At 56.2% G+C, this 21,591-nt stretch overlaps 1 protein-coding gene across 3 annotated transcripts in view; it reads left to right on the top strand.

Annotated features, from left to right (window-relative positions):
- Positions 1 to 240: 240 nt before the first annotated feature.
- Positions 241 to 21,591, top strand: part of MEGF8 (multiple EGF like domains 8) — a 41,955-nt gene continuing 20,604 nt past the window's right edge. Inside the window, exons 1-21 of one of the 3 annotated variants that reach the window (XM_047794270.1) lie at positions 241 to 1,201; positions 6,820 to 6,983; positions 7,214 to 7,420; positions 8,214 to 8,394; positions 8,476 to 8,564; positions 9,113 to 9,528; positions 10,358 to 10,503; positions 10,636 to 10,758; positions 12,866 to 13,020; positions 13,353 to 13,472; positions 13,834 to 13,978; positions 14,061 to 14,224; positions 16,833 to 17,033; positions 17,417 to 17,617; positions 18,044 to 18,280; positions 19,067 to 19,185; positions 19,275 to 19,406; positions 19,495 to 19,608; positions 20,073 to 20,321; positions 20,828 to 21,027; positions 21,322 to 21,532. In XM_047794270.1, coding sequence (XP_047650226.1) covers positions 1,015 to 1,201; positions 6,820 to 6,983; positions 7,214 to 7,420; positions 8,214 to 8,394; positions 8,476 to 8,564; positions 9,113 to 9,528; positions 10,358 to 10,503; positions 10,636 to 10,758; positions 12,866 to 13,020; positions 13,353 to 13,472; positions 13,834 to 13,978; positions 14,061 to 14,224; positions 16,833 to 17,033; positions 17,417 to 17,617; positions 18,044 to 18,280; positions 19,067 to 19,185; positions 19,275 to 19,406; positions 19,495 to 19,608; positions 20,073 to 20,321; positions 20,828 to 21,027; positions 21,322 to 21,532 — 3,761 coding nt within the window. In that variant the 5' untranslated portion in view covers positions 241 to 1,014. Of the gene's footprint in view, positions 1,202 to 6,819; positions 6,984 to 7,213; positions 7,421 to 8,213; positions 8,395 to 8,475; positions 8,565 to 9,112; positions 9,529 to 10,357; positions 10,504 to 10,635; positions 10,759 to 12,865; positions 13,021 to 13,352; positions 13,473 to 13,833; positions 13,979 to 14,060; positions 14,225 to 16,832; positions 17,034 to 17,416; positions 17,618 to 18,043; positions 18,281 to 19,066; positions 19,186 to 19,274; positions 19,407 to 19,494; positions 19,609 to 20,072; positions 20,322 to 20,827; positions 21,028 to 21,321; positions 21,533 to 21,591 lie in introns of those variants that run through there. The other 2 variants (XM_047794271.1, XM_047794272.1) reach the window with 2 other exon arrangements.

The raw sequence follows: 21,591 nt of genomic DNA, 5'->3' as shown, positions 1-21,591 counted from the left end.
TCAACTAGCAGAGTCCTCTCTCTTACGTTTGGCTTATTTTTACCTTTTCTTCCCGAGTCAGAGGTAGATGCGCCCCCCAGTGGCGGATGCTTCACTCAGCTTGCGACAAGAGTTCGGGTTACGATTTCGGCACTGCGCATGTATAAGTCTCACTTTCCGTCGGCCAAGTAGGTCACTGCTGCGCATGCGTCTAGGAACAAATGGGCGGGGAAGTTTCCGGAAGTCTCCCTTTGTGGAGGGGTGGGGTTGGGGGCACCGCAGTCCTCCCAGGGCCGCTCTGAACTGCTTCTCGGCGACTTCTCGCCTCCTCTTCGTTCTCTCTCCCACAGCGGCCTCTCGGGCCCCGCCCCCTCGCCCTCTTAGCGGGTCTTCCCGCGGCCGCTCTGGCCCGAGCGTCCCCTCGTCTCTCTGACCTGACTCATCCGGCTTCGAAGGGAGGCGCGGGTGGGTGAGCAAGGGAGTTTGTCTATGGGGTCCAGGCCTGAGCCCCTGAAGACCGGCTCGGCTCCGGGCACCCGCTCGCGCCCCGTCCCTGGCTGGAGGGGTCTCTTCCGGACCATTTGGGCCAGGCCTGGCCCGGCCTGCACACTTTACGTAGGTCTCTGCCAGGCTGTAGAGCCCATCGCCCCCTGGGGACCCACCGGGCTCTAAGGTCTGTTTCGGCTTGCAGCGGCCCGCGACTGTAACTGCAGGACACCATTTATGGGGTTAGCCAGTCTATGGGGGCCCGTGTCTATAAGGTACTCCCATGGTCCCTAGGGGTCTGCCAGGTCTATAACGACCTCACTGACAGGGTTTTCCATGGGTGTATAGGGCCCAGCCCTCGGCATTCAGAGCCGGTCAGCAGCGGCGGTTCCCTTCGCGGGGACAGCGACTTCTTGACCTCCCTGGCCTACAAGGCAATGTACCATCTATAGAGGTCGCATTTTCAGGGCCTCAAGCCGGGTGGAGGATCCTCTCCAGGTCTTCACCACGCATCCCGTCTGTAGGGGTCAGTGCTGGAGGGAGGAGGCGATGGCCCTGGGCCGGGCTCTGGCGGCTGCGCTGGCTCTATCTTTGGCCGCGCTGGGGCCACTGTTCCCTGGGGCCCAGGCAGGGGACTGCAAGGGGCAGCGGCAAGTGCTGCGGGAGGCTCCAGGCTTCGTGACAGATGGTGCGGGCAACTACAGCGTCAATGGCAATTGCGAGTGGCTCATCGAGGGTGAGTGGGGCCGAGTGGGTCACACACTCACTCATGCGCTAATTCGTTCATTTGTGCACTCGTTCACCCACTCCCCACGTTCCCAGAGCCCGGGTCTGGTCCAACCCCTTTGCTCTGAAATGCAGCCAACCTGGGCCCTGCCCTGGAAGGCCTTGAAATCTGGTGGGGGAGTTGCACTCAGACCCAGATGCCCAAGTCAGGAGCATCAGTGAGGGGTATTGTGAGTAACTAACTGTTAGAAACTCAGGCTCTGAGCCCAACCACCTGGCTTCATTGGAATTTGGGTTCTGCTTCTTAGTAGCTTTTTGAATTTGGGCAAACAGCTTTTTTTGTCTAAGGTTCGGCTTTCCCTCCCTGCAAGTGGGACCAGTAATAGTACTCACCTCATAGGGCTGTTGGAATTAAATAAGAACGGGTATTTACCGTGCCTGGCACAAACAGTAAATCCTCAATAAATAGTCTTAGGATTATGAATGTGGTTCTTTTTAAAGTACTCACAAGCATTTTTTTTTTCCAGTCATTCATGTGCCAGACATTGTCTTTGCCACTGGGATATAGCAAGAGACACAGCCCCAGCAATCCCTGATGACTTGGGGCTTGGAATCCAGTGGGAGAGACAAACACGCTAATAAACAGTGGCATGGAGGTCCCGTCGTGGCTCAGCAGTTAACGACTGAGCATCCATGAGGACGCTGGTTCCATCCCTGGCCTTGCTCAGTGGGTTAAGGATCCAGCGTTGCTGTGAGCTGTGGTGTAGATTGCAGACGTGGCTTGGATGGTGCATTGCTGTGGCTCTGGCATAGGCTGGTGGCCATAGCTCCGATTCAATCCCTAGCCTGAGGTTGAACAAAACAATGGCAGCCTGGAGTGGTTAGGGCTGTGATGGAGGAAACCCACAGCCTTGGGGGAGCCCAGAGAAGATGTCTGACCTGTGGGGTGGGTGAGAGCAGAGAAGGCTTCTTGGAGTTGATGTTTGAACTGAGACCTAAGGGATCAGCCAGGAGGAGGAGAGATGTGCTCCAGGAAGAGGGAACATCCTGTGCTAAGGCCCCATCCCTAGCCTCGGGTTCCCAGTCCAATGGGGGAAACAAGCACACCCCAGGGACTATAGCCCAGAGATGATGTCAGACTCACTCTGGGCTATAGCTGAGACCAGAGGCATGTGTAGGAGAGAGCAAAAGGGCATTTCAGGTGAGAGTAGCCCGTGCAAAGGCCTGGAAGCTGGAGGATATGCTGCTTTTGAGGAACTCAAAATCTGTGCTAGAATACAGAATCCAATGAGGCAGAGGCTGGAGGGTTGGGAGGAACCAGACGGTGTAGGACCTGGTGATTTTTGAGCTGTGTCCTGAGGCAATAAGGAGGCAAAAGAGAAATCCAAGACAGTGGTTGGAGAAGTCCAGGAGGGCTTTCCTTGGCAGCAGATGAGGAGCTGGCCTCCGAGAGATGTGGGAGTCCCCAGGAGGTCCTGGGTAAAGCCCAGAGGTGTGACGGCCCGGATTGTGGGGCACCTCCCTTTGCAGGATGCGGAGCTTGGTCTTTATCAGGGGGCACTGGGGCTCTATGGAAGGTTTTGAGCAGGGGAAGGATGTGCTCTAATTTATGTTTTTTTTTTTTTGTCTTTTTGCTATTTCTTTGGGCTGCTCCCACGGCATATGGAGGTTCCCAGGCTAGGGGTCTAATCAGAGCTGTAGCCGCCGGCCTACGCCAGAGCCACAGCAACGCGGGATCCGAGCCCTGTCTGCAACCTACACCACAGCTCACAGCAATGCCGGATCGTTAACCCACTGAGCTAGGGCAGGGACCGAACCCGCAACCTCATGGTTCCTAGTCGGATTCGTTAACCACTGCACCACGACGGGAACTCCTAATTTATGTTTTAAATGCTCTCTATGGCTGTTATGTGGGGTGTGGATGAAGCATGTTTCTTGGGGATGAGTGTATTTGTCCCCAGCTTGGGGGCCATTCCTGTCTTGGGGTTCAGAAGAGAATGGGAAATATGTGTATGTGTTAGGGGGTATCAGTCATTCTCCGGCCTTGGAGAGCTCCAGCCTGGTTGGAGATAGTAAGGCTGAACACAGACGTTCAGTCTCCAGTGTGCTCAGGGCTGAGACACAGAAGGTGCAGGACCAGGAGGTTAGACAGGTCTAGGGGAGTGAGAAGACTCTGTTGGGGGTCACAAGAGGAGAAGCCACCGGAGCAGGGTTCTGAAACATGCACAGGAGTTTTCCTGGGTAAAAAAAAGGGAGCAGCCTCTGTGAAGACAAAAGAGGGTCTTGGTGCGTCTCAGGAGCTATGTCTAGGCTTGTCTGGTCTGGCTGAACTGTTGGCTGGGGGGTGAGGAAGGTGCCAGAAGCAGGGGAAGAAAGGCCTTGAATGTCATGCTGAGCAGCTTGGCTTTTATCTTGGGGTTGATGGGGAGCCAAAAGGGAATTTTGAGCAGAAGAGGGGCATTGCTTTCAGACTGGGGTGGGGGGTGGCTGGAGACTTGGTGTGTTAGTCTTGCAGGAGAGGATGAGTTCTGAACTGAGGCAGGAACTAAGAATGAGAGCCCTGAGAGATTTGTGAAGTGTTTTTCACCAGTGAGACTTGGGGACCATTGGCTGGATGTTGGGGTAAGGAGGAGTCTGGGAGACTTCTGGACCCCCCCTTGATCGCCCATCTTCCTTCTTCTTCTTCTTTTTTTTTTTTCTTTTTTGGCTGCCCTGTGGCACATGGAGTTCCCAGGCCAGGGTTCAAATCCGAGTAGCAGTCTCGACCTACGCCACAGCTGTGGCAATGCTGGATCCTTAACCCACTTTGCTGGGCCTGGGATTGAATACATGTCCCAGCGCTACCAAGACACCGCTGATACCATTGCGCCACAGCGGCAACTGCTTCCCCATCCTTCTCAATGCTCTTCACCTCCAAGAACCAACATGTTATCACATCTATTAGAAATATAAGCCCCCGACCCACTTAGTTTTGTACCATGTTCACACTTCATTGTACCTAGTCCTTATAACAGCCTTGTGAATGAGAGGCATTATGCTTTTGAAAATCGAGGGCATTTGGGATTGGGTATATATCCAGGATGGCCTGAGGGTTAGGCCAGGTAGAAACAGGAGGACTTGAACTTGGGGAGGAACTTGGGGAAGGCAGATGGTGAGCCGCTCTCTGGGAGGCACTTGACAAAGATGTGCCTGTTATGATTCTAGGAACAGAACTTTATAGTTTGGTCGAGGCTGGTAACATTTTGGGAGGTCTGGTTCCCTGGCTTGGCTGAATGGTTCTTCTGGGTTCCCCAGACCACGGCTCAGGGTCTATGTGCAATGTTCTCTGGGGCTCTGGCCAGAGCCTGAGGGAGAACTGCCAACTCAGTATTCTGTCTTTTGTGCATTTCTTCCCACTGTCATCCAGTATTTCCTGAGGCCTTGCTCAACCCCAGGCCCTGTGCTGGGCAGTGTTGGGAGGGACCCCAGGATGAGTAGGCTCAGACCTTGCTGTAAGGGCCTCCTAGGCTGCAGGGGAGACAGACCTGAACACAGATGACCCTGACCCAGAGGAATGAAGGTTATGTTAGAAAGTGAGAACCTAGAGGGGCACGTAACCCAGCCAGGGATGAGGGAAGGCTTCCTGGAGAAGGTGAGGAAGTTTGCTGGCCAGAAGGGAGACTGTGCTCTAGACAGAGAAGCTTATGCAAAGGCCCAGTTCCTGATAAAGCTATAAGCCGTGCAGTGGTGGGAGCCAAGGTCAGGGAGCTGGACTTTCTCCTGGAGATGGTGGGGAGCCCTTTTTGAGCAAGGGAGGTTAAGATGGTTAGCTGGGGAGATCCCTCAGGGACCCATATCAGGGCAGGATAGGAGGCCAGGAAGAAGGGTGGATCCGTGGTCCTGGTGAGGGGAGGACAAGGCCTGGGCTGGCGTCTTAGAGTCACAGCCTTGGCGGGTGAGGAGCGTTATCCCCATTTTATATCAAGGAAACTGCGGCTCCAAGGACCCATGGAACGGGTCTGAGATCATATAGCTCTTGAGTAGTGGGTGAGATGGGTGTGCAGAGGAGCACGGGAAAAGGGGCTGGCCCGGGGCCTCCAGCGGGTCAGGAGCAGAGCTCGTACCCAGGTCTCCTGGTTTCCCTAGCCCAGAAGACCCCCTGAGCCCCTGGAGATGCGCGATGAGAGAACCTTCTCGAACCAGGACCTGGCAGAGAGCGAGAATAGTGAGAATGCTGGGCCCCAGCATAAGCACTTTTTGTGCAGTATCGCCTCCTGTGTGGTCACAGTCAGATGCCAGCAGGGACTGCAGTCATCTGAACGCTCACCTGGGCCAGGTGTCCAAGAAGGCTCCATCACAGGGCTGGCAGTTGGTGCAGGCTGGTAGCTGGAGGCTCAGCTGGGGCTGACAGCTGGGACGCCTCCACGTGGCCCCTCCACGTGGCTTTGACTTTTCATAGCATGACAGCTGTGTTCTGAGAAGGAGTAGTCCACGAGGCCCAGGTTAAAGCTGCAGGCTTCCTCTGATCTAGCCCTGGAAGTCCCAGTGCCTCCCTCTGCAGTTTTGTAGTGGCCACATTGGTCTCTGAGGCACTTCCCAGAGGGTAGGGGTGGGGAATTAGCCCTCATCTCTTGATGGGAGGAGTGGCCAAGAAGTTTGAATCCACCGCAGTGATTATATCCCCACTTTATGGATGAAGAAACAGATCCAGAGAGGTTAGGTGACTTGCCCAAGGTCACACAGCTCGTGGCTTATAAGTGGCAGAGCCAAGAGTTGAGCCCAGGCAGCCTGGCTCCAGAGTCTGTGCCCTTGGCTACTGCGGTAAACAGAGAGATGAGACCCTGGGTGGGGGCAGAGAGCAGCTGTGGCACTCCAAGTTCCAGACTTAGTCCAGCAGGAGGAAATGGCCCCATCCCTTGGAGCTCCATTGAGCCTGGAACAGGACCCGCACAGGGGCCCTTTACCATCTGAGAGTATTCCTCTCTGCTTGGGCCTGGACCCTGACCCTCAGGCTTGGGTGTGTCTGAGGCTCAAGAATAAATGGGGGAGTTCCTCATTGTGGTGCAGCCGAAATGAATCTGACTAGGAACCATGAAGTTGCAGGTTTGATCCCTGGCCTTGCTCAGTAGGTTAAGGATTCGGCATTGCCGCGGGCTGTGGTGTAGGTCGTAGACGTGGCTCGGATCCTGCATTGCTGTGGCTCTGGCTTAGGCCGGCAGCAACAGCTCCGATTAGACCCCTAGCCTGGGAACCTCCATATGCCACAGGAGCGGCCCTAAAAAGGACAAAAGGCAACAACAACAACAAAGAATAAATGGGAACAGTTTTGTGTGACCAGTGGGATGGGGTTCCTCTCTCTGCACTTCAGTTTTCTCATCTGAATAGTAGGGGCCATTTAGCCTGAGCTCAGGAGTCCTTTTGAGGGCTGGTGCTGTAATTCCTTCTCTGAGCTTCTGTCCCGCTTACTCTCACAGCTCTGATCTCCCTGGGCTGTGATCCTGGGAGCCCCTTGAAGGCATGGCCCAGGTCCGACTCATCTTTGAGCCCCCAGCATCACGAGGTGCAGGGCTCGGTGTTTGTGGTTGGGCTGCCTGGAAGCGTGGGGAGAGGGTCCACATCTAAGCCTGGCCCCCTGTTCTCACTGCTCAGCCCCAAGCCCCCAGCACCGGATCCTGCTGGACTTCCTTTTCCTGGACACGGAATGCACGTATGACTACCTGTTTGTGTATGACGGAGACTCCCCCCGCGGGCCCCTGCTTGCCAGTCTGAGCGGGAGCACCCGGCCTCTGCCCATCGAGGCTTCCTCAGGCAAGGTTGGTGGGGCCAGGCTGTGGGGCTGTGGCCGAAGGATCTAAGTGGACCGTGGGGGACAGGGGAGAAGAAGCAGGAGGTGGGGGGACTTGGCATCCGTCGAAAGGATACAGGGATGAGGAAAGGTGGTGAGAGACAAGGGAAGGAGAAGGGGACCCCCAGGGTGGGGCGGGGGTAGGAGCAGACCCCGCTCCTAGTCCAGCCCCAGCGCCCTGCCTGCCTGTGCCCGCAGATGCTGCTGCACCTCTTCAGTGATGCCAACTACAACTTGCTGGGCTTTAACGCCTCATTCCGCTTCTCTCTGTGCCCTGGGGGCTGTCATAGCCATGGGCAGTGCCAGCCCCCAGGAGTGTGTGTCTGTGAGCCTGGCTGGGGGGGCCCTGACTGCAGCCTGCAGGAGTGCCAAGCCTACTGTGGCAGCCATGGCACCTGTGCTTCGGTGAGCCTGTCCCCCGGCTATGTCCCCCTGGGGCCCTGACCTCTGATCACACCTACTACCCCATCTCCTAGATCTGACTCTGCCCCTGCCTGGAACCACCCCTGCCATGTCTCCCGTGACGCTGACCCCGCCAGGGACCCCACTCTCTCCCGCTGCCCTCCCCTCTCCTTCCAGATTGCACCCTCCCACCTGTCACTCCAGGCCTGCCGCACCTTCACCTGGGGCCCCTCTTCCGCCTGAGGCCAGGCCTCTCCTCACCTTTAACCCACCTCAACTGGAACTCGCCTGCCTTCCTCTTGCCAGGCCTGACTAGCCTCCCACCCAGCCATTCTTTTGGGCCTTGGGCCCCCCACCATGACTTCTGAGTTTTGACCACTGACCTTGGGCCTAAGCCATGCATCTCCAGCTTTGCGACTGGGTCATGCCTTGAGCCCTCCCTGCCTGACCTCCTTGGATCTGAGCTCTTCCAGCCCAGGCTGACACTGTCTTTCTTCTCCAATCTGTCTTTCTCTGTCCTCTTTTTTTCTCCCTGGGTCTTTTTCTTTTTCCTTTCCCTTTTTCTGTTGATCCATCTTCTTTCTCCACCCCTCTGCCTCCCTCTGGTTGTGTCTCTGTGTCCCATTCTTCCTCTGTTGGTCTCTCTCTTCACCTGCATTCATTTTTCCATCTTCTCCTTTCCTGTTCTCTCTCTTCTTCTCCCTTCTGCCACATCTCTGTCACTCTGGCTCTGTCGCTCCTCCCGTCTGTCTCTTTCTTTTTCTCTGTCCCTGCCTTTGTGTCCCCTTCCCCCCAGCCCCTGGGACCGTGCCGCTGTGAGCCTGGCTTCCTGGGACGTGCCTGTGACCTGCACCTGTGGGAGAACCAGGGGGCTGGCTGGTGGCACAACGTGAGTGCTGGGGACCCTGCCTTCTCTGCCCGTATTGGGGCGGCTGGTGCCTTCCTGTCCCCGCTGGGGCTGCTGGCTGTATTTGGAGGTGAGCAGACAGGATATGAGTCTGGGATCTGGAGGCCTGGCAGCCTGTGGCCAGGCCCTGAGACTGTCCACCCCTCTACAGGCCAGGACCTCAACCGCGCCCTGGGTGACCTTGTCCTGTACAACTTCTCTGCCAACACTTGGGAGCGCTGGGACCTGACTCCTGCTCCGGTATGAGGCACCTGTCCGCTCTGTCACAGCCAGCCAGGGCACCTCAGAGCGACCCTATCACCCCACGTGCCCCCAGCCCCTGCAGCTTGCTGCAGAATGTCTGCTCCTCTGGCTTCTGCTTTTCTATCTCTGACTTTCTTCTTTCTTCCTTTATCTCCCTTTCTGCATTGTACCTTTCTGCGTGTCTCCTGACCCTCGTGGTCCATCTTTCCATTTTTATATCTGACTCTTGGTCTTTTGCTCTCTCTCGGTCTCTGGGTCCCCTCCTTCCCTGTCATACCCCGTCTCTCTCTCCTTTCCTCTACCATCTCTCCTGATTCCTGTCTATCACACATTTGTTTTATTTGCATGTGTCTGTCTCTCCGTCTTTTCTCTCTTTGAGTCTGTCTTTATCTATATCTCACCTTCTCTCTGTCTGTCTGTATCTCTGTCCTTCCATTTTTCCCTATCTCTGCATCTCTCTATGTCTGGCTCTCTCTGTCTTTTTTGTTCTGTGTGTCACCATCTGTTTCCCTCTCTATCTCTGTCTCCTGGTCTCTTCCTTGCAGGCTGCCCGTCACTCCCATGTGGCTGTGGCCTGGGCTGGCTCCCTGGTGCTGATGGGCGGTGAGTTGGCTGATGGCTCCCTCACCAACGACGTTTGGGCCTTTAGCCCGCTGGGCGGCGGCCACTGGGAGCTCCTGGCACCACCTGCCTCCAGTTCCTCAGGGCCCCCAGGCCTGGCAGGTCACGCGGCAGCCCTAGTGGACAATGTCTGGCTCTATGTGTCTGGTGGCCGCACGCAGCACGACCTCTTCTCCTCCGGCCTCTTCCGTTTCCGCCTCAACAGCACCAGCAGGGGCTATTGGGAGCAGGTGATTCCAGCGGGTGGGCGGCCGCCTGCCGCCACTGGCCATTCCATGGTGTTCCATGCCCCCTCTCGCGCCCTGCTGGTTCATGGAGGACACCGGCCCTCCACTGCCCGGTGAGTGACCTGCCCCATAGCCCCTGCCTTACAACACCCTGGGTCCTGGGTCTTTAGCACTGACGGACTCCTGCAGGCATTCAGTCCCTCCTTCCTTCCTTCATTCACTCTTTTTTTTTTTTTTGTCTTTTTGCCATTTCTCGGGCCGCTCCCACGGCATGTGGAAGTTCCCAGGCTAGGGGTTGAATCAGAGCTGTAGCCGCCGGCCTATGCCAGAGCCACAGCAACGTGGGATCCGAGCCTCATCTGCGACCTACACCACAGCTCACGGCAACGCCGGATCCTTAACCCACTGAGCAAGGCCAGGGATCGAACCCACAACCTCATGGTTCCTTGTCGGATTTGTTAACCATTGTGCCACGACGGGAACTCCCCTTCATTCACTCTTTATACTGCTCATTCTCTGATCTTCCATTCAGTCTCTTGGTCAGTTGCTTACACACACACTCATCCATCCATCCAACCAAACCCTGCCTGGAAGTTTCCTTGTGGCACAGTGAGTTGAGAATCCAGTGTTGCCACAGCTGTGGCACAGGCTGCAGCTGTGGCTCAGGTTTGATCCCTGGCCTGGAAACTTCCACATGCTGTGGGTACAGCCAAAAAAAGAGAAAAAGGAAAAAACCCCTTATGTCTATCCTTGGCTAGATTATGCAAGGAATCCAGAGATGAGTCAAACCTGGGTCCTGCCCATGGGGAGCTTCCAGTGCTAAGGGGATGTAAATTCCCTAAATCTGGTCTCCACTCTGAGTGGTCACACAACTCTTAAGCGCCCAGAGGAGGGAGAGAGGCCTTTCCTGCCCCGAGCCCCTCCTCCGTCCCTCCCTGACAGGTTTTCTGTGCGCGTGAACTCCACTGAGCTCTTCCACGTGGATCGGCGTGTGTGGACGACCCTGAAGGGCCGAGATGGGCTTCAGGGCCCACGGGAGCGAGCCTTCCACACGGCCAGTGTCCTGGGCAACTACATGGTGGTCTATGGTGAGGAGGCTCCCCAGCCCCACCGACCTGTCTGCCTGCTGGGGCCCAAACCAGCCCTGAGCTGAGGCTTCCTGCATGGGTGTCCTCACCTCCCCCAGGTTTGTGAGCTGTGCCTCTGTCCCCGTTTCCCAGGGGGCAACGTGCACACCCATTACCAGGAGGAAAAGTGCTATGAAGATGGCATCTTCTTCTACCATCTCGGCTGCCATCAGTGGGTGTCGGGGGCTGAGCTTGCCCCTCCAGGAACCCCTGAGGGTGAGTGGCCCCTCTGTTTCCATGAGGGACTCCTGAAGGTCACACTGGCCCCCACAGTGAGTCTGGGTTTGGGGCAAGAGGCACCCTGGTCCTTGTTGGGCTGAGCCCAATATCCCATTAGAGCTGGCCTCAGGAGGCATGCCTCCTCTGGAGACAGGACCAGGGCATTGTTTCCAAGGAGATGGGAGACATTTTCAGCAGCATCAGATCTAGATTCCAATCCAGGTTTTGCCAATTTTCAGCCACCCCAGGAAACTGCCTACAAAGAAGCAACTTTTTCAAGGTCACACAGTGGGCAAGTGGCAGAACCAACCAGGATGGCCGTTCCCAAACAACCATGTGTATAAAACCTATCATTTCATTTCTCTGTGCCTCAGCTTCCCCCTCTGTAAGGTGTAGGAACACTTCAACCACTGGGCTCTTGGGAGGACAAATTGAGTAAAAGGAAGTGAAGACTGAAGATGGTCCTGTGAAGGGCTCAACACATTGTCCTTCTAATAATGCAGGGCCGGGGGGCTTGCCTGGCAGGAGGTATGGTGAAACCCGTCAGACTCATTAGATCAGAGATGGCTTGGTGACCGGGAAGACAGCCACAAGCCTTCTCCTCAGAGAGGCACTTGTATGCACAGACTGGGCATATCCTTTCAGGGGCTGTGGACTTCCCAGAGGCCCATCTGTTTTCCCTACCTTGCCAAACAGAAGAGTGAGGACAGAGGACAAGTATAAAAGAAGGGACATTAGGAGTTCCCATCGTGGCTCAGTGGTTAACGAGTCCGACAAGGAACCATGAGGTTGTGGGTTCGATCCCTGGCCTTGCTCAGTGGGTTAAGGATCTGGCGTTGCTGTGAGCTGTGGTGTAGGTCACAGACGCAGCTCGGATCCCGCGTTGCTTTGGCTTTGGCATAGGCTGGCAGCAACAGCTCTGATTTGACCCCTAGCCTGGGAACCTCCATATGCCCTGGGAGCAGCCCTAGAAAAGGCAAAAAAGATAAAAAAAAAAGACAAAAAAAAAGAAGGGACATTAATGTTTCAGAGATGGGCAGGAGGAAGGGTCCCCAAGGACCCTGTTGGCCATCAGGAATAAAACCTGGGCCTGGCATTTTAGGCCCCTTCCCTGGGCAACCAGCATGTGAGGTTTCTGGAGGTCTCTTCCTTCTTTGTAGATTTTGATCCCTTGGGCCAAGTCGCATGCGATTACAGAGCATACAGGTCAGTAAGAGGGTGAGGGAGGCACCAATCGCTGACCGCTTACCCATGAGTCAGGATTCTTGGTTGTAAGCGACAGAAACCCCACCCAACCAGTTTAAGCAAGAAGAAGAGTTTCTGGATTCACTTGAGTGAAAACTGGCTGCAGATTGGCCTGGATCTAGGTGCTCACGTGATGGCATCCTCAGTGTCTCTCTCCAGCGCTCAGCGGGGCTTCCTTCAGTCTCTAGCAGGCTTGCCTTCTGTAGATGGTCATCAGCAGCTCTGGGCTTCTATCCTCCTCCTCCTTCAGAACACCCAAAGGGAAGAGCGAATCGAGGGAATTAGGGCCCCACCCTGAACGGGTCACTGACTCTGATAGGCTAAAGCCCCACTGCTGTCAGAGGCAGGCCAGCTCGACTTGGATCTTGTGCACTGTGAGTGGGAGGGGCGGTTTTCCAGAGGCTGTCCCCAGAAGGGAGGCTGGTGTCAGACGACAGCAGGTGAGAGCCAGGCAGCCAGCCTCACAGTCCCCAAGGGCAAGGTGATGGTTCTGTTTATAGACAAGGAAACCAAGACTCCGAGACATCAAGTCTCTTGCCCAAGGCCCAAGAGCTAGTCAGCAGTTGATCCATGATTTGACCCCAAGGAAGTGATAGACCCAGGATTTGAACCCAGGTTTCCTGCTCTGTCTTAAAGATGATATGGGCAGTGATGAGGGAGCTCTGAGATGTGAGAGGCCAGAGCAGGGCCCGGCTGGCCATGAGGGGCTCCCAGGGCAACCAGGCCTGAAACAGGAACTAGGAAGCTGGGCTGAGGTGTCGCAAGAGTTGGGGGTGGTCCTCTGGGTGGGGAGCCTGAAGGTGGGAGGGGAGACTGGGAGGGTCTCACATCCTTGCTGAGGGGGTCTGTGTTCTCCTAGGCCGAGCAGCGCCTCCCAGTGGTCGGTACTCACATGTGGCAGCTGTGCTTGGTGGCAGTGTCCTGTTGGTGGCAGGGGGGTACAGTGGCCGGCCCCGTGGGGACTTGATGGCCTACAAGGTGCCTCCTTTTGTGTTCCAGGCGCCTGCTCCAGATGTGAGCACCGGGGGGACTGGGAGAGGGTGGCTGGGGAGGAGGTAGCATGATTCCCAGGGTTGAGGGTGGAGATTGAGGGGTCTCTGGGGGAAGGAGTGGCAGTCCCTAGGGCTGTGGAGGAGGGAGATCAGCCCCCCAGTTCTAGGGAGAAGGAATGCTGCTCACTGGGCTGAGGGCAGAGGGGCAGTAGTCTCCGGGGCTGGGGGAGAAGTGGTCACCTTGGAAGTCTTCAAGGTGCTGAGTCGTGGGGTTCCCAGGGATAATCAAAGTGCGTGAGGACGTGGGAGCAGGCCCCAGGTCTGAGCTCCCCTGCCCCCGCCATCATTCTGCAGTACCACTTGGACTATTGCTCCATGTACACCGACCACAGCGTCTGCTCTAGAGACCCTGAATGCAGCTGGTGTCAGGGGGCCTGCCAAGCTGCACCGCCTCCTGGGACTCCCTCTGGAGCTGTGAGTGTCCTAGTACTCTGTCCCCCAGCACAGAGACCTGGTCCTCAGTGTCTCCTTTTGTTTAAACCAAGTAGAGAAGGATGTTCCTGCGTGTGGGAGACCTGTTTTCCACCTGAGATGGGCATTCCTGATTTCTGACTGCTCACCCTTGACCCTTTGACCCTCTCCTCTGTCTTTGTGAACTTATAACCCTGGCCGTGGACACCCCACCCTGTCCTCTTGCTCTTTCTTAGCCCAACCTGGCTTTCAGTGCCCTTCGCCAGTGTCCTGGCCTTTCTGCCCAAGACTCCTGAGTCCACAGCTCTCCTCAGGTCCTTTAAGCTCCGGGAGATGGCGACTCCTGTCTTTCCCTCCTCTGCAGTGTCCTGCTGCCAGCTGTCTGGGCCTGGGCCGCCTCCTGGGTGACTGCCAGGCCTGCTTGGCATTCAGCAGCACAGCAGCTCCTCCCCGGGGCCCCGGCGCCCTGGGCTGGTGCGTACACAATGAGAGCTGCCTCCCTCGACCTGGTGAGTGTCCCGTGGCAGTGTGGGAGGGGGCAGCACGGCACCCCACACCAACACCCGTCTTCCCACCCTCCTGTCCTCACAGAGCAGGCCCGCTGCCGAGGCGAGCAGATCTCAGGCACCGTGGGCTGGTGGGGGCCCGCACCTGTCTTCGTTACCTCCCTGGAGGCCTGTGTCACCCAGAGCTTCCTGCCTGGCCTGCACCTGCTCACCTTCCAACAGCCACCCAATGCCTCCCAGCCCGACAAGGTGGGGAGCCAGGGAATGGGGCCCAGTGTGGAGGATTCAAGGGTCCTAGAGTGTTCATTTTTCCAATGGATCTTTTCGCTCTTGTGTTTACCCCATGAGTCTACGTTCAAGGGTCTGATTTTCCTTATTGACTTAACAAAGGTTTTTTTTTAACTGTGGTAGAACATGTATAACATACAATTTGCCACTAGTGACATTTAGCACATTGACAACATTGTGCAGCCATCACCACTGTCTACTTCCAGAACGTGTTTTATTACCCCAAAAGGAAACCCTCTCCATTCCCCACTCCCTTGGCCCCTGGCAGCCACTGACTTTGCTGGATTAGTTAACTGTGGATAGCCCATGTAAGTGGAATCATGTAAGATGTGGCCTTCTATGCGTGGCTTCTTTCACTTAGCATGATGTTTCGAAGGCTCATCCACGTGGCATGTGTCAGAACTTCACTCCTTTGTATGGCTGAATGACGTTCCAGTGTGTGGCCAAGCCACATCCATTCATCAGATGATGACATTGCGTTGTTTGCCCCTTTTGGCCATTTTTTTCTTTTTGTTTCACTTGAGGTCTCATTGACAAACAACCATATATTAGTTTCTAGCGTGCAGCGTGATGATTTGATACTTGCATCTATCGAAGTGAAACCCTGTTTTCAATTATTTTGGGGATAGAGGAGCAGAGTCATAGGGTAATTCTGTGTTTAACTTACTGAGGAATCACCAACTGTTTTTCACAGTGGTTCCTTACTCATTTTTATTTATTTATTTACTTTGGCTGTTTAGGGCCGCACCTGTGGCATATGGAAGTTCCCAGGCTAGGGTCAAATGAGAACTGCAGCTGCTGGCCTACACCACAGCCACGGCTGAGCCGAGTCTTCAGTCTACACCACAGCTCACGACAATGCCGGATCTGTTACTCACTGAGTGAGGCTAGGGATTGAACCCACGTCCCCATGAATACTGGTCAGATTCATTTCCACTGCACCACAGTGGGAACTCCCCTTACTGATTTTTTTTCCCCTTACTGATTTTTAAAATAGGTATTATAGGCACGTGGTTCAAAAATCACAACAATGTAAAAAGTTGTTGAGTGAAAAGTCTCTTCCAGCTTCCCCAGTCCCCACCCCTCAGGGTGGGAAGCTGGCCTCAGCATCCGCCCAACTTGAGTCCACCCCAAGTCTCCCCAGAAGATCTATCTGGATTTTTTTTATATCCCTCCAGAGTTTACCTATTCACCTACAAGTAAATGTGACCTTTAATTGTTTTTCTTTCATGTAATATGCTGTCTACACTATCCTGCCACTTGGCTTTTCCCTTAATGTATCCTGGCAAGCTTCCTGGAGCAGAACTTTGGAAAGACCTCTGTGTTTGTTTGTTTGTTTTTCCTTTTAAGGGCTGACACCGTGGCATATGGAGATTCCCAGGCCAGGGGTCGAATCTGAGCTGTAGCCACTGGCCTACACCACAGCCATAGCCATGTCAGATCTGAGCTGTGTCTGCGAACCTCCACCACAGCTCGTGGCAACACCGGATCCTTAACCCACTGAGCAAGGCCAGGGCTCAAACCTGTGGCCTCATGGGTGCTAGTCAGATTCGCCTCCCCTGAGCCATGATGGGAACTCTGTGTTTTTTTTTGTTTTGTTTTGTTTTTTAATTTTGTTTTGTCTTACAGCTTCATAATATTTCATTTACGTTCTGGTGCTATAGGGCTATAGGTTATTTTATTTTATCTTTTTTTTTGTCTTTTTGCCTTTTCTAGGGCTACTCCTGTGGCATATGGAGGTTCCCAGGCTAGGGGTCGAATCAGAGCTGTAGCCACTGGCCTACGCCAGGGCCACAGCAACGCGGGATCTGAGCCACGTCTGCGACCTACACCACAGCTCACGGCAACGCCGGATTCTTAACCCACTGAGCAAGGGCAGGGATCAAACCTGCAACCTCATGGTTCCTAGTCGGATTTGTTAACCACTGTGCCACGATGGGAACTCCGGGCTGTAGGTTATTGATGAACACTTGGGTTCCTCCCCCCTTTGGCAGTTATAAAAACACTTACTAGCAGTAAGTCATTTCGTATGTCTGTCACTTCAGATGTTGGATATGGACCTTTTTTTTTTTTCTTTTAACTTATATACTGGTTTCTTAAATAACAGAGGACACGATACATAGGGTGAGGTCCAGAAGAGACATGAGTGCAGGAACTTCTGTCCCCATGGAGATGGGTGTGACACCCTCTTGGCACATGGATGTGTTCACTAACCTGGAAGTTCTCCAGTCCCCCTTGGTATGGGATCTAGACTTTCAGGGGCCTACCTGGAAAGATGGGATGTTGAGGAAGAGGAGGTTGAAGGTATAGGGTCCTGGAGGTTGATGAGACAGATGTGCAGAGGCTGGGACCCTGTTGTCCGCTCTCTGAGTTGGAGTCCAGCTCTTTTCACAGATTGACTGTGGGCGGGCTGTCTCCCTCTGCTCCCGGCCTCAGGCTCCTATGCAGTAAAATAGGAAAGGACATTGGGTTGCCTGGTCTTTTCTGGCTCTGATGTGGCTGGAGAGGTGTGGGGACCACAGGCCACGCGGAGAGGTCTTCATGCACGCCTCTCTCCTTGGCTGCACAGGTCTTGATTGTCCGCAGTACAACCATCACCCTGACGCCTAGTGCGGAGACTGACGTGTCTCTGGTCTACCGTGGCTTCATCCACCCTTTGCTGCCAGGAGGGCCTGGGGGGCCAGGGGCTGAGGACGTGGCCGTGTGGGCCCGGGCCCAGCGCCTACATGTACTGGCCCGGATGGCCCGTGGCCCTGACACAGAAAACATGGTAAGGGTGCCTGGGACATTCAGGGGGCTGTTCGTGGTAAATATGGCAGCTTGGATGGACTGTGCAGAGGAGGAGTGGGGAGAAACCAGAGGCCTGGAATATATCCTTTGTGGAGGGAGAGCCTTGGGGTTTTCAGGTGTAAACATAACTGGGGGGGGGGGGTTGGAGAAGGGGGAAGGGTCTGAATTACCCCCTCTGAGGAGGATGTGGGTTGCACATGGAGGTGTGGGGGTACTTTAGGTTCTTAGGGTCTAAGGAGCTCTGAGGCTCCCCTTACCCAGGAGAGGATGGGTACCAGGTGGGTTGGGGGCTCTTGGGGTTTCAGAGGTCAGAGTGGGGGTGGAAAGTTCTGAGCTTCTATCTGCCCCTCACCCCTACCCCAGGAGGAGGTAGGACGCTGGGTGGCTCAGCAGGAGAAGGAGACGAGGCGGCTACAGCGCCCAGGGTCTGCTCGCCTTTTCCCACTGCCTGGCCGGGGCCACAAGTATGCGGTGGAGATCCGGGGCCAGCTCAACGGTTCAGCAGGCCCTGGGCACAGCGAGCTTACCCTGCTGTGGGACCGGACGGGTGTGCCCGGCGGCAGTGTGAGTACCTGGGCCCTGTCCCTGACCCCACCCTCCAGGCCCTGGCCTCAGATGCCCTGGACTTTCTGAAGCCAAGGTCACAAACTGACTCCCTTGACCCTGATGTCTCTTATTGACTCTTGAACTCTGGGTCTCACCTTGACCCGCAGAGTCTGACCTGATCTCATATTCTGATCCCTGCCCATGTCTTTGACTCCTGCTCTGACCTTTATGACCCCTGACTTCTGCCCTCCTTACTTTGACCTCTGATCTCTAGAGTCTCTCAAGCCCTGATCCTCATTTATCTGCTCATGTCCTAAATCCTGACTTTCTTTGTGCCTGAGTTCTTAACCTCTCTTGAGCCTTTAGCTCCAAACTCTCATCCCTGTCCCCGACCTTACCTTGGAGCGTGGACCCCTGACCCGCATATGACCCCCCCTCTGCCAGGAGATCTCCTTCTTCTTCCTGGAGCCCTACCGCTCCTCGGCCTGCGCCTCCTACTCCTCCTGCCTGGGCTGCTTGGCGGACCAGGGCTGTGGCTGGTGCCTGACCAGCGCCACCTGCCATCTGCGCCAGAGCGGGGCCCACTGCGGGAACGACGGGGCCGGCGGGTCCCTGCTGGTGCTGGTGCCTGCCCTCTGCCCACTCTGTGAGGAGCATCGCGACTGCCATGCCTGCACCCAGGTGCCTACCAGGCCACAGAGGGGAGGTCTTGGCACAGAGTCAGACAAAGCAGGCGACCGAGCAGGGCGGAGGGCCCCCGAGAGCTGCCCACACTGGGCACACGAGAGGCCCTCTGGGAGGTGGACAGCTGGGGCCCTTGTCCTTGTCTGCAGGCGAGAGCCAGGCAGGGAGCATCAGAGAGGGGCGGGAGTGCGGGCTCCCGGCAGTCACGACTCCGCATGTTGCAGGAGTCAGAGACCCCAACTCAGCACCTCTTCACCAGAGGGGCGTTTATCCGCTTAGACACCAGAGTGCTCGGGTAGGTCTTTAGGCCTGCCAGCTCCAGAGGTTCAGACCTGGAATTCACCTCCTTCCATTCCATGTTCTCGCTTTCGCTGGAGGGTCATTCCTGGGGAGTGGCAAGGGAACCACAAGGGCTCCAGACTTTTATCCCCCCATCTATCCACTTGAGTCCCAGGGGAGGGTGAGCACCTTTCTGTCCCCACCTCACTCACTCTCCCCAGTTCAACTGAAGTCCCAGAAGCACCTTTCAGTAGCTCTGGTTGTGGCTCGAGCCAGCTCCCAGACCAGTCAGTGAGGTGACTGGCGGTGAATGCCGGTGGCCGAAGTGGGGAGTCTGGAGAGGCAGGCAGTTGAGGCAGGAGGCGGGCTTGGAATGGGCCGAGGAGGGGTTTCCATGAGTACTAGGGGGCACAGGCAGCTGCTTGTTGAACCGGTGCTGGGGGACCAGCACTGGGAGCTCCAGGGAGAAGGCTAAGCTGGGCCCTCACTCCTCCACCTTCCTAGGATCCCTTCTGCGAGTGGCATCAGAGCACCAGCCGCAAAGGGGATGCAGCATGCAGCCGGCGGGGCCGGGGCCGGGGTGCCCTGAAGAGCCCAGAAGAGTGTCCCCCACTCTGCAGCCAGTGAGCCCCACTGGGCCTTGGGAGAGGGTGTGTCAGGGTGTGGGGGAACTGGGCCATGGTGTGACCCTGTCCCTGTTCCCCCTCCCCAGGCGCCTGACCTGCGATGACTGTCTGGCCAACTCAAGCCAGTGTGCTTGGTGCCAGTCCACGCACACCTGCTTCATGTTTGCCGCCTACCTGGCCCGGTACCCGCACGGGGGCTGCCGAGGCTGGGATGACAGGTGCAGTCCGGGTGGCAGGGCTCAGGGAAGGGAGGGCGGAGGCCTGGGTAGGGGAGGCTCTGACAGCCCCACTCCCATCACGCTGCAGCGTGCACTCAGAGCCGCGGTGCCGGAGCTGTGACCGCTTCCTGACCTGCCATGAGTGTCTGCAGAGCCATGAGTGTGGCTGGTGTGGCAATGAGGACAACCCCACGCTGGGACGGTGAGGCAGGACAGGGGGCCTGGTGTGCAGGGCCGGGTGGGTGGCTCTTAGCCTGCCCTAATTTTAACAGCCTCTTTGTTTCTCTGCCCCTTTGCCTTTTTCTTCCATCATCTCTGTTTTTTTCCCCCTGCTCTTCCTCTGTCTTTGTCCCTCCGACTGTCCCTGTGTCTGTCACTTGGTTTCTGTCATCTTTCCTTTTTTCTTTCTTGTCTTTCTCTCTCTGTTTCTCTTCTCTCTTTCACTGAATCCTTCTCTTTCTCCTGTCTTTTAAAATCTTTTTTTGTCTGACTCTGGATTTTTCTCTGCCTCTCTTTCATTTCTCCTTCTGTCTCTCTCCACATTCGTATTTCTTTCTCTTTTTCTCATTGGTCTCCTCTCTCCTTGTCCCTGTTTTTCTGTCTGTCTCTTTTTTTCTTTACCATCCCCCCAACTCCAACCACCTTCTTCAACCTCCTTTCCCCCAGTTGCCTCCAGGGGGACTTCTCAGGGCCTCTGGGTGGGGGTAACTGCTCCCTGTGGGTTGGGGAGGGCCTGGGGCTGTCTGTGGCCCTCCCTGCCCGCTGGGCATATGCTCGCTGTCCAGATGTGGATGAGTGTCGCCTGGGCCTGGCGCGGTGCCACCTGCGAGCGACGTGCCTGAACACACCCCTCAGCTATGAGTGTCACTGCCAGAGGGGCTACCAGGGTGATGGCATCACATACTGCAACCGCACGTGAGTGGGGCATGGGTTTCCGTAGAGATGTCACCCCAGGGCTGGTGCATGTGGAGATGTTAGGAGGAAGTGATCCTGGTACTGGGCTGCCTCCCATGAAGCCAGCATCCCCAGTGAACCTTGGGGTTTTCCCTTGTAGAACAGCCCTCATTAGAGTGATAGGGTCCTCACTGTAACACTAGTTACCGTGGGTACGGGTCACCCATGCACTGCAGGCCATAGTCTTCAGCGTTGCCAGGGAGATGGAGGAGGACCAAATTGAAAAGAGTTTTCACAGAGAACAGATCACCAGTGGTGATATATGGTTGCTATGGAGACGGGAGTTACTACATGTGATGGCGTTACCTTGGAGACAGGGCCACCCACAGAGTCCAGGACTATAGAACAGGCAGTAGCGCATGATGATGTTGCCATGGAGACAGTGGGGTAAAGTGGGGTGAGGGATGAATGCTTTGGGGGCTCCAGGCCTGCCCAGCCCTTCCCCCACGCTTGCCATGCCCCCTCAGGTGCCTGGAGGACTGTGGCCATGGTGTGTGCAGTGGCCCCCCGGACTTCACTTGCGTGTGTGACCTGGGCTGGACGTCGGACCTGCCCCTGCCCACGCCCGCCCCAGGACCCCCGGCCCCCCGCTGCTCCCGGGACTGTGGCTGCAACTTCCACAGCCACTGCCGCAAGCGGGGGCCTGGCTTCTGCGATGAGTGCCAGGGTGAGCAGCCCTCACCCTAAATTCCCTGGGACGGGCTTCAAGGAAGCCTCCTTGGGGCTCCAGTTTTCCTTTGTCGCATGGGGTCCCTCCACCCCAGTGTCTATCCCTGACTCCACACAGATTTCAGTACCACCCATCTCTTTGCTCCCCAGCTCCACATCTTCGAATTTGCAGATCCTCCCCAGTCTGGGCCCCAGTTCCCTCCTTTAAAGCAGCCAGTTGGGGTTAGGGAGGGTCGGGCTCCTTCCCATCCTTGCCCCTAACTCTGCGTCCTGCCTGCTGGGCCCTCTACAGACTGGACATGGGGGGAGCACTGCGAACGGTGCCGGCCTGGCAGCTTCGGTAACGCCACAGGCTCAGGTGGCTGCCGGCCCTGCCAGTGCAACGGGCATGGGGACCCACGCCGAGGCCACTGTGACAACCTCAGCGGGCTCTGCTTCTGCCAGGACCACACTGAGGGCGCCCATTGCCAGCTCTGCTCCCCTGGCTACTACGGGGACCCCCGGTGAGTCAGGGGCCCTCCGGGTGGAGCGGGGGTGGGGGTGGGGGTAGGATTAAGGACAT

This window comes from Phacochoerus africanus, chromosome 8, assembly GCF_016906955.1.
Source record: "Phacochoerus africanus isolate WHEZ1 chromosome 8, ROS_Pafr_v1, whole genome shotgun sequence".
NCBI lineage: Eukaryota > Metazoa > Chordata > Mammalia > Artiodactyla > Suidae > Phacochoerus > Phacochoerus africanus.
This window is presented reverse-complemented; position numbering and strand designations above follow the sequence as displayed.